Source organism: Gymnodraco acuticeps, unplaced genomic scaffold (assembly GCF_902827175.1).
Source record: "Gymnodraco acuticeps unplaced genomic scaffold, fGymAcu1.1, whole genome shotgun sequence".
In the NCBI taxonomy this organism is placed as follows: Eukaryota; Metazoa; Chordata; class Actinopteri; order Perciformes; family Bathydraconidae; genus Gymnodraco; species Gymnodraco acuticeps.
The window spans coordinates 8,405,679-8,416,389 of NW_022992351.1; the positions used below are offsets into that span (position 1 = coordinate 8,405,679).

The 10,711-nt window shown below is 41.9% G+C and overlaps 1 protein-coding gene across 2 annotated transcripts in view; it reads right to left on the reverse strand.

The window, feature by feature from the left end:
* The window catches only part of prkar2aa (protein kinase, cAMP-dependent, regulatory, type II, alpha A), a 62,249-nt gene extending 51,962 nt beyond the window's left edge, over positions 1-10,287 (reverse strand). The window contains exons 1-2 of one of the 2 annotated variants that reach the window (XM_034209412.1): positions 9,642-10,287; positions 8,521-8,803 (exon numbers count right to left, since the gene is read on the reverse strand). In XM_034209412.1, the coding sequence (XP_034065303.1) occupies positions 8,521-8,770 (250 nt within the window). In that variant the 5' untranslated portion in view covers positions 8,771-8,803; positions 9,642-10,287. Of the gene's footprint in view, positions 1-8,520; positions 8,808-9,641 lie in introns of both variants that reach the window. The other variant, XM_034209411.1, reaches the window with a different exon arrangement.
* Positions 10,288-10,711: the final 424 nt, after the last annotated feature.

The following is a 10,711-nucleotide window of genomic DNA, read 5'->3' on the forward strand; positions in this document are numbered from 1 at the left end:
AAATGGAGACAAAGAGTGCTTTATGACAAAACACTGGAAGATATGTAGAGTGATTGGTTTTGGCAAGGGAACATTTTGCATGACAGTTATATTGCTGAATGTGTGACAAAACGCTGTGAAAGCTCCAACACAAAAATCACAGTTCAGGTAATGATTCTTAATATTTTCTTACTTTGGCTAAAGCATTGTCCTAATTGTGCTAAAGCTGGAATATTGGCGTAACTTGTGGACTTAAATATAACTTTATTATCTGTATTACAAAAGATGGCATTTGTCAAACAGCTTAAAGGGAAAAGCATCTGTTTGAGTCTCAGGAAGGACTAAGGATCCCAAACTCTCTTCTGAATCCCGTTTACAGTCAGTCACACAACATTGATCGCCGGTGGACTGATTCCCACATCCTCATCCTGTTATTTGTCCACTCTCTGCCCAGCTCATCCCCCTCCTCAGTCTGTTAGATCCTATCCCATGCCCTTTTCTCTACTTTCCCTGTGCACTCCCACTTCTGTCCCAAGGGAAACATTCATACACGGGCATACTTACAGTATCCGTATCATTACATCAGCAGCGGGTTCGTTTTCAAGCTTATAATATAACAGGCATGTTTGTAACAATAATCTCCTTAAAGTAGCTCACTTATTCACGAGTTGTAATAATCATGAGTTTTAAAACACTTGTTTACATCTTCCACTGGGATCCTTCATGCCATCTTCTATTTACCACATCCCCCACCCAGAAATGTCCCCCCTGTGTTTTTCTCTTCCTCCCCTCTCAGTAAAGAGAGGGACAGGGGTCAGTGTGGGGCCACGGCCATGCAATGTTCCTCATTAAACATCACCACAAGGCTTTGCTGGAAAACTCTTGCTGCCTCTTGTTTAAACTCAAAGTTGCAATTCCCATCAGTAATGTTTTATCTGTAAAGGAAATCAATGAAAGAATACAAAGGAGATGTGATCCTCTCCATAAAAAAGGGACATGTGGCTTTAATCCCATGTCCATGTTGTTCCCATCAAGTAGTCCAAGGTGAGAGGTGATTTTGTCATGGTTTGTAAAATCACAATAACAGCATGAATTAGGGGGGGGGGGGGGGGAGTGTAACACATCCTCTCTAATGGAGATGATTCGGAGTAAGAGGTTAACACATTTACATAAATGTTTGGAGGCAGTGATCAGACAACATGGTGACCCAGAAAGCCGGGTTGCGTTCCAATAGTCCATTTAGCTTAGGAACCTTCCTAACGGAGTGAAATGACCCGGAAGTACGTCAGTGGCAGCCATGATAAGTGCCGTTCCAATTCTCTAAATGACAGGACAGGAAGTTTCAAACTTCCTTTATAAATTATAACCTCCTTTAGCTTAGGAACCACTGGACCTCCCTTGACGTAAGGAGAGGAGAAAATACTGCCCCACAATGAATTGGAGCCGCAGCATTTGCCGTCACTCAACGGTTATGACGGAGAAATGATATCATGAAAGTTACGGTGCTTATTAAGCATTTTAAAACTTATGTGGTAAGTTACCAAAGTGCTTTGTTCGGAACGTTCATCAGTATTATAATCAAAAAGAGAAATATGAACGTTAGTTTTTACTGAAATGATCAAATAAAGTCAACATCTCACAGTCTTTACTGAGCTGTGTGGTTTGTTCAACTTTTAAAAGATGTTTGAATGGTGATATACACAGTGATAGATGTTAAGGACTAACGTTTATAATAAATACATTTGTATTGATTTTAAGATATTTTCATACAATCATACGTATTGGGATCATTTGTATTAATGTGGACCGGAGGGAGAGGGTGACGAGCATAAGTTTCACTTTCCTTTTTTGTTTCAATTCCAACTTTGGTCATGAAGAATATGTTTCTCTGTTGTCCACGTTCATAAAGCATAAAACAACAGCATCAGAGCACGGTGCAGAGTCTCTAGATGAGTTTACAGTAGTCCCTCGTTCTTATTGAACATCCATGTTGTAGTCCGCTGTATAGAAAACTGTAGTTTCCATAGTTTCCCCACAGCAGCAGACGCACATTCATGACGTCCGCTGGCGCATCATAAACACGTCGGATAGTGAAAGTGCAGTCGGATTCTCTAAAGTACCGCAGTCTCTTCTCCTAAGTCCTTTTGAATTCTCCTATCCACTATCCCTTAACCCTGTGACGTTTCACTCAGAGGTCAAGGAATAGGAGATAGGGTTAGAATTTAGGAGCTAATTTTTGGATTATCGGAACGCAACCCAGGTGTGTGTTGGAGCTCCAAACAGGAGCAGCGGAGGAGGATGTACCGTCACTGGCAAACGGCCTCTGCCAACCTGCCAACCTGCCCCCCCCCCATTTCCTCATTTTTCTACAGTGCCACTAAAGATAGCTTGAAGGCAGAGAATGAGGAAGTACCACAGTTCAAATAATGGCAATGCTTAAATGAAGATTGTACCACAGCCTGCTCTGCCAGTGTCTTGTCTGTCTTTTCTTCTCTCACATGATTGCCATGTTATTGTTCCTTTTCCAATGAGTTCCTTCATTGTTTTGTCTCTGTTCTTTGCAAAGGAAGACTAGCTTTCCACTATGGCATTCTAACAGGATCCCTAATGCCAAACAAACAAATACGCTGCTCTGTTTATTTCCTTTCAACCACGCGAATGTCCAAGTGATGCACACACACGTCGCCTTACATGGAGATTAGATAAAGACGGCTAGAGGATGACAGACTTTGAATGGTTAATTTTCACATGATATGAAAGTGTGTCTTTGTGCCTTGAACTGTGGCCTATGAAATTATAAAATCATTTATACTGCAATGTCGCACCGTTTATTTTCTTTTGCACAATACACAGTGGGTGTTTCTCAATCTCGAGTAAAGCTGCTCCAGAGCCACTATTTCAAGCATACTACGTCATCGAGTGCCGCCGAAGTACTGTTCCAATGTCCAGCATACTTGGAATTCTACCGAGCCCGGCGTACTTAGTTTGGAGACATTTCGAGGCTGCACATGAGTAGACTCTGCAGTCTTAAAATCCCCACAATGCTTTGCGCACGTACGTACCAATTTCCCCAAATCTGTGGCGGAAAATGTAAGGCGGGGCCTCTCATATGACGCACACCTGCACACTTGCTAGCCTGTTCCACTCTTTGTTTTCCGAATGCCAGGAAGTATTCTTGCCTCCTTCTGAAGCAAGACGCTCGGAAGACATGTGCTACCAAGCAAGCGTACTCGACATTGAGAAACACCCAGTGTCTCTCTCATCATCACGGTTCATGTTTTCAAATGGGGTTTTATCTATTCACCGATATAGATAGGGATATAGAAAGGGACACAAAGAAAATTGAAGTAGATGTCGAAAGCTCTGAGAGAAAAATATAGAAAAGAAAAATAGATGGGTGAAGAAAAAGGTACAAAGCAGTGTGGAGAGATCTGGCTACAGAGACATTCAAAGATAGCGACTTCAAAACATAAGAAAGGCAAAGACGAAGACAGCAGACGGGCTTTATAAAAAAGGAATGATTGACAGAAAAACATCAAGAAAATAATAAATGTAGAGAAGATGATCAACAGGTAGAGAAAAAATACATTCATGGCAATCAGAGAAAGGGATCAATGTAAGAAGAGCACGCAAGACAGAGAGCAGGTTCAGGTAAGAGACGTAACGGTTGAACTGAAAAGACAAACCAGGCAGACAGACAGGTGTGTAATAAAAAACAGTCAGACATGATCCGTCTGAGGGCTTTTCCACTGAGCGCCGTCAGTCAGGTCTCTGTAGGGATGCTAGGCTGCATTAGATTTGTCCGCAGGCTAAAAGCACACTGCTGACACACACACATTGCACTAATTACCAGTGCCTATTGTAACTCAGTATAATGTCAATTTATTTAAAGTAGTAGAGAGAAAAGCCTAGGGCCTACCCTGTCCTTTCTCCTGTATGTAACAGTCAGCCTAATCGTTATTGGTGAAAGGGGCGGAAATCAGCAAGAGAAAGGCAGAACATTGGGAGGGGTGGGGGGGGGGGGGAATTGAGGGACAGAGAAAGGAAGTCAAATGAACACACAGAGAGAACAGCAAAGAGGAGGAGACAGAAACTGGTGAAAGACAAAACTTAAAAGAAGTGACGTATGATCATGCCCCCAGCTAAAGTACCACCCTTAACAACGACAACCAAAACTGCACGAAACATCTTCGTCTGTGTGGTCTTCACACACACACACTTTTAGACTGAGTGTACAGGTTGGAAAGAGCAAGGTATCTTTTAAAATCACCAGAAATACACAATGTATCATAGCAAGACACTAATAAAGAATGTTCTAATATTTCACTTATCATGAATGGACCACATGTGACAAACTACCCAGGAAATGGAACCAGACTTACTTTATTCTATATTTCTCAATACAAATGGCACTGAAAATAAACCCTTTTGCACTAACCTGATCCAGTTACAACCATTAAATCCTGCGGTCTTTGGGAGTTATGATAAACTTGGCTGAGACATGAGTTGCATTACACATTATTGTCAACTCATTTCAACTCCTGCTGTTTCAATAGAGGTGCAGGACACAAACACGGCAGTGGAAAGCGAGGCCAAAGTGGGTCGCATGTGACAGAAACAAAAAACACTGAAACAGATTGTGGTTCAGGGGGTAACGTGTCACACTTCAATTTGTTAGTTATTTTTGTAGTTTTCCGCTGAAAAATAAAATAATGGAAAAAACGCCTGGCACACGAAATCTGTCTAAACCACCTGCATTTAAGGGGTTAAACACACTTTGTTATGCATTTCAGATTATGTAAGGCCTTCAGCCTAGTAAACAACACTTACTTTAAAAAACCTTTCCAGACACCCAGCTTAAAAAAAAGGCATCTATGTGCCACTTTGAAGGTTTTAGGTATAGGCTTTAGTTGTATTCAGCAAGCAACAGGCCTTGCGTCATAATTGTAGACAGAGTTCAAAAAGGAAAACCAACTATCTGGGAAAATGCACACTTACTGGTGCAACAGTGCTGCTGCCCTGAAAGGAAAACCATCTTCAGCTTCTGTTGATGTTACGAGTGCTCTCTGCTTTCAAAATACTAGTGCTCACATAATCAACACAACACACCTAGGCAGGATTTAGAAAATAGTGACTCGTGCTTTTCCTGAAGAAGTAAACACTCCCCCCTTATAGGTTACAGCATTTTAAACACAACGTTCAAGATTCTTTATAGTGAAAGTTTTCCCATTGACATTTGGTAAAAAGAAGCAGAATAGACGGAGCATTAATAAGAGCTACGCTTTATGAATCCAGGTGATTTGTCATTTATATTCTTTTGAGAGTGGATTTTTCTCCTTCTTAAAGGCTCTCCATCATTTTTTGTAATATAGCATCTGCTTTATCCCAGCTGTCTTTCTTTTAAAAACACATTTAATCATGTCTATTATGATAACTGGGACTCATCTGTCCCTCCATCCATCTTTTAATAAAAAGCCCCACTTATTTCAGTGACAGAGCATCCATTCATCCCCCTTCTGTTTCATTTAGTTAGCACGCACTGCCAGAAGGACACTAGACAGGCCAGCTCCAAGGAAAAAGAAAACATGCACATATTAGGAAGACCTCTTTTCTATTGCTCCTTTATCTACCACTGAATGAATACCGAGTAAGACACCATTTAACAGGTAAGTGTCTTTCAAAAAACAACAGGTGATCCTTTCCTGGAGTATTCTTTTTAAGTGAAACTACATCTTAAACTAAACTTTTCAGCAACATATAGCAGCTACCTACCATTTCTCCACACAGAAAGGGTATCTTAAAAGTCTGTGCCCCAACATCACAAGATATAATGAAGGCACAACAGTTAGTGTGTATCCAAACAATATCTCCTTTTGTTAAGCAGCTTAGGCCTGTGTAGTGATCCTGCTGTGGATTAAGGAAAAAATAAAGCATGTCGAATAGGACGTCGTGTTTTAGGAGTATACTGCCCTGTCCATGGGAATTGTATTAGCAGCTACCTAACTCATTTACATTTGAGGCATTTAGCCGACACACTCATGCACAGCCATTTCCTGCAGTGCTAATGAAAGGTTAAGAGCACACGGGTGATTCATCGTATATGCAAGTAGCCTAATAAAAAAAGACCAAAAGACATTTTTTACAACAGATCATGTCCACATAACACAACCTGTCATATCATTGTGAATCTCTCAAGACTTTTCAAATAAAGTCTTGCATCTTAATCCCAGGTCCAAAGACTTCTGCCATACACAGAGCTCTTCTATGTCAAGCTCAATACAATGTTTCACTGTGGTCAGATGTCTCTTCATCAACGGGACAAAATGAGCCTTTGGTCTAACTTTAGTAGGTCATCGCCTGAGGAATGCAGCATTTTGTAAAACAAACCAGTGCTTGAAAATGAGACACTTACATATTTGTAAATCTTTCAAAGGGTTTCTATATTCTATATTGACACTCAAATTCTGACAACGTTTTATTTGAAACATAATATTAAGTATAACCGGACCAGGTAACCCACCGTGTTTTAGTCACATAGTAATAAGCCTTGAAGTACTAGGTCACCTCATTAAACTGAATGACATCACTATAACTTGCCTTTAGAGGTTCATCCTTTGTATTTTAGCTTAACTGGTCCTGAAATGTATTTTTGTCTGTAGATTGGTTAGTAGCAAGGTTTGAAATTAGGACACACACGTTATTCTTCTCTTCTTCAAAAGGGCCGTACTGTTTTGGAGCATGTGCTGTTGAACTACTAGAGGCACTATAGTACTCTTTATACCTATGGGCTACAACAGCAGTCAGGCAGGAGCACATGATGCCTTCCATCGTACAGGCCTGTGTTGTTCCCATCAGAAATGGAAGACCCTCGGGGAAGTGTACACAAGCCTCGCCTGATAATCTACTGTCATGGATGTCATATGTGTGACCCACAGCATTGAGGCAGAAGACTCAACAATGTCAGCCCACTGTCCTTTATTGCCTTCTTGGATGATGTGTAGAAAATGCTGAACAAGTGATCGCTAATCAAAATACACTGAGGAGAATTGCTGTTTTGCGTCATAGGGCTGGAATTTGAACGGGCGTGAAACCAAGTCATAACACATCTGTTTGCCTTTACACACGCACACACGTACACATACACTCTCAGACATAACAGGTGCACACACACACAGTGCTCCCTCAGCTGCGGTCACAGCTGTTTCACAGCAGCCAAACCCCACTTGTGTGAGCATTGAAACAGAATCTGTAATCCCCCTTTTTACCCTTAGCCAGCATGTACCAAACTCCAAACTTGACCAATATTGCTTTAGCAGAGATGAACACTGTGCATATGGGGCATGATAAATATGATTAACCTCTAAATGCAAGATAGTAAAACTAGAACTAAAGATTCAACCAATCTGCCCAAGTCGCTGTAAACAAATCTGATGAATTCAACTTGTTTTTAACCCAGCAACTAGATGTTACACTTCACCAGTGTTTCAGTATCTGCCAATGATTCTAGCAGAAGAGAAACTGTGCAAGCCATATTCTTTCTTCAAGCATTTAGACTTCCAAACACATAAAGCATTGTTGAATTCTGTCATTAGATTAGAAATGTTACTTGCAGATCATTGAACTTAAGAAGGTAAGATAAGTTCCCTGATCATCACAATGGAGGAACTCATTGAGGAAACAGAGGAAACAGAACCCCCATTCACGAGGTAACAGCCCCCGGCTCCGCAGCACACTGATGCGATGTAGGCCACGCTACTCTCAGCAGCACACAGGAGAACAGAGCTGTGGAGCAACTTGCATCTTCTGCCAGTGAGAAACACAGGGGAGTGATGCAAAAGGAGGCATGGCATGACTTCTGCTGAAGGCATCGCCCAGTGTGACTTTGATAAAGTTGTGATGTGGGCCTATTTCTGTTTTCTGGCAGTTTGGATCTAACTTTCAGAGCATGTTCTGGTAAAAGGACCGTTCAAGTATCAACATACCACTTAAGCTGACAATGTGGTAAAACATTTTGGCGGCAATTGTCGAATTCTAATTTCATAAAAATGTCTTGTAACTAAGTCAAGTGAAATTAGTGGAAAGCTTTTATCAAGGTCTGTAGTCACGGCACAATTTGCTCTTTTTAAACCTTTTTTATTGAACAGTTTATTAAATGATTTGACCTGAAAAGCTATTTATAGTCAAATTAGACCATTTAAGGTCTTCATGGTTCAAATCACAAAGATATAAAGTACTATTTTGGATCATGACAGTCGGACAGACAAGGAGAATGGAAACCTAGATTATGTGAGTAGAAGATAAGGGCTCCGGCTGATTGGAATGGGATTTTCTAGGTGCAAGTATGGCAGGCCTCACACACTTGGATGCATCTGTCTCTCAGGCGGAGATGAAATTGATTCCAACTACATCAGTGACAGCACTTCTAGCTTCACCTTTTCTTCCACTGACACAAAACACACTTACGCTGCCTTTCATTCTGTCCCTCATGCAGACACTATCAACGTAAGAGGTGACAATCATAACAACAAGATGTAAACTTACGCTCAAAGTCAGAATCCTCATCATCGTCGTCATCATCCCCGTTGGACTCTGTTTGCATGGGCTCTCCATCAAACATCACTCCTTTCCCCATCTTGCCACCAGCTCCGGCCCCATCCTGGCTTCTGGTTTCCCGCAAACGGGTGAAGTACTGTACTGCAAAATCCACCAAGTCTGAGGGTCTTTGTCGCAGCACCTCCACAGTGTACCCCTGCAGCAGTTCTGTCAACCCCACTGGTATCTCAATACTCATGGCTGTGTGTGGCTCAGTGGTGGCGTATGCTATCTATCTGCAGAAGGAAAGAAAATTAGTCAAAATGTGTTTTGGTACAGAGTCATACTTGTATCACAGGCTTGCTTAATAGTTGCTTTGACCAGCTGACTTTTACTATGGCGGTACAAAGTGTGCCCTGTGAATGTTAAGTGGCTGATGACTGCTCTACAGGGGAACTGAAAAGAATTGAAGCAACCTGGATAACTGAAATTATGTCCATCAAGTGTGACAGCTGAACAGATACTGCACTAGCATGTATGAAGGTAGTGTAATGACGTACATGAAGTGTTGCTGTGACATTGTCACTGAGCGGCCACTTATCTAGGGTTGAGCCAAGAACACACAGTTCCCACAGCTGCACCAGCAGATATGAAACCAACATTTACAAGAAGGGGAAGAGATAAACAGCTACATTCGCTGGGCTTCAGCGATATTACTACTCGGCATTGACAGAAACTGAGCTGTCAACTTGGGTGGTTTGCCGGCTCGAACTAGCTAGCAAAGCAGCTAATGTGGCTAATGTTCATGACAACTGGTTTACTGCCCTGTTCGATCTACATATAACTATACTTACATATATAACCTAGATAACAAACAAGTAATACAGCAAAGGTAAATGGGCTGTGTTTCAAGCGTTGTCTTACGTTAAAGGCATTGAGCATTAGCTTTCTTGCCACCTTCAATGAAGCCTTTACCGTTAGCTAAGCTCACGCTATAATATGGCGCACTGGCTGCAGGGAGCTAAGCCACAGATAAGTGGCCGGCTGGATAAACGTTACCATGCAAGCACAGCATGATGTCAAGCAACGTTAAGCTATAAACTAACCTAACGTTACTGTGAGACACTTACGTGAGAATCTGTCTCCCCGGCTAAACTAGCCAGTCCCCTCCTTCTTGGTGTCTTCCTTGTTCTCTCTTATTTCGTCTCTTCTTTTTAGCCAGTCTCTTTGCCAGTGTATCAACCGTATACCTCCACCGAAAAACCCGGTCCAACGTTAAAGCCAATAAATGTTACGAGTGTATCGCCGAGCTAGCGTTTTGAGGCTAGTTTAGCTCCCCAGCCAGCTGTACAGCGATGCTGGCTAAGTTGAGAGGAAAAAGCAGTCGACTTCACCGCTGCAGCCTCTTACGACGTCCACGCACTTGGGGAGGGTGGGACTTGCTGTGGCAGTATGGAGAGCTGGCTAGCGGCAGGCTAACTCGCAGAGCTGCTAACTACTTGTTAGCATCTGCCTGTTTGTCCTTTGATGTCAGCCTAGCGACTCCTCTCCTGGCGACACTGATAAGTCAGCTGCTGCAGCCAGGTGAAAACTCCTTAAATCAGCGTTTTGCCACACCACTTTTAAGTACAACCCCAAGTACCGACAAAAACCCTTTTTTAATTTTATTCCAGCAGTGTCGCGGCTAATTACATCAAGAGAAGCCTGCAGAAATTAACTGAACACACGTTTCTTCCCTCCCGGCGAAACACTCCGCACTACACTCAGGAATGAATTGCTGCCTGTAGCCAGCGTAAGGAGGCGTGGCTACTGAGTGAGCAGAGAGCGTTTGACATTGATTGACAGAAAGCAGGACCAATCCGAAAATAAGTTCTGCATACCCTAGCCAATTGGATATTGGCATGTAAATGAAGGCGGGATCAAAGGCAGAACCATATTCGTACTCTCAGAATAGGACCACACCCACTGAAGTGGCCTTCACAATTTGGCAGAGATCTCTAGAAATAGTAAAAAATAAAAATATATATACAACTAATTCAGGGAAACATGCCTGGATTTGTAAAGACTAAAGAGAAAAAGTGTTTGCTCTATTCTATAGTCTTTTCTAAGATGTATTCTTGAATGAGGGTGTGCTGCAAATAGTGTGATGAATTCTTGAAATAATACTTATGATGTGATATGTAAATAAAAACAATCCTAT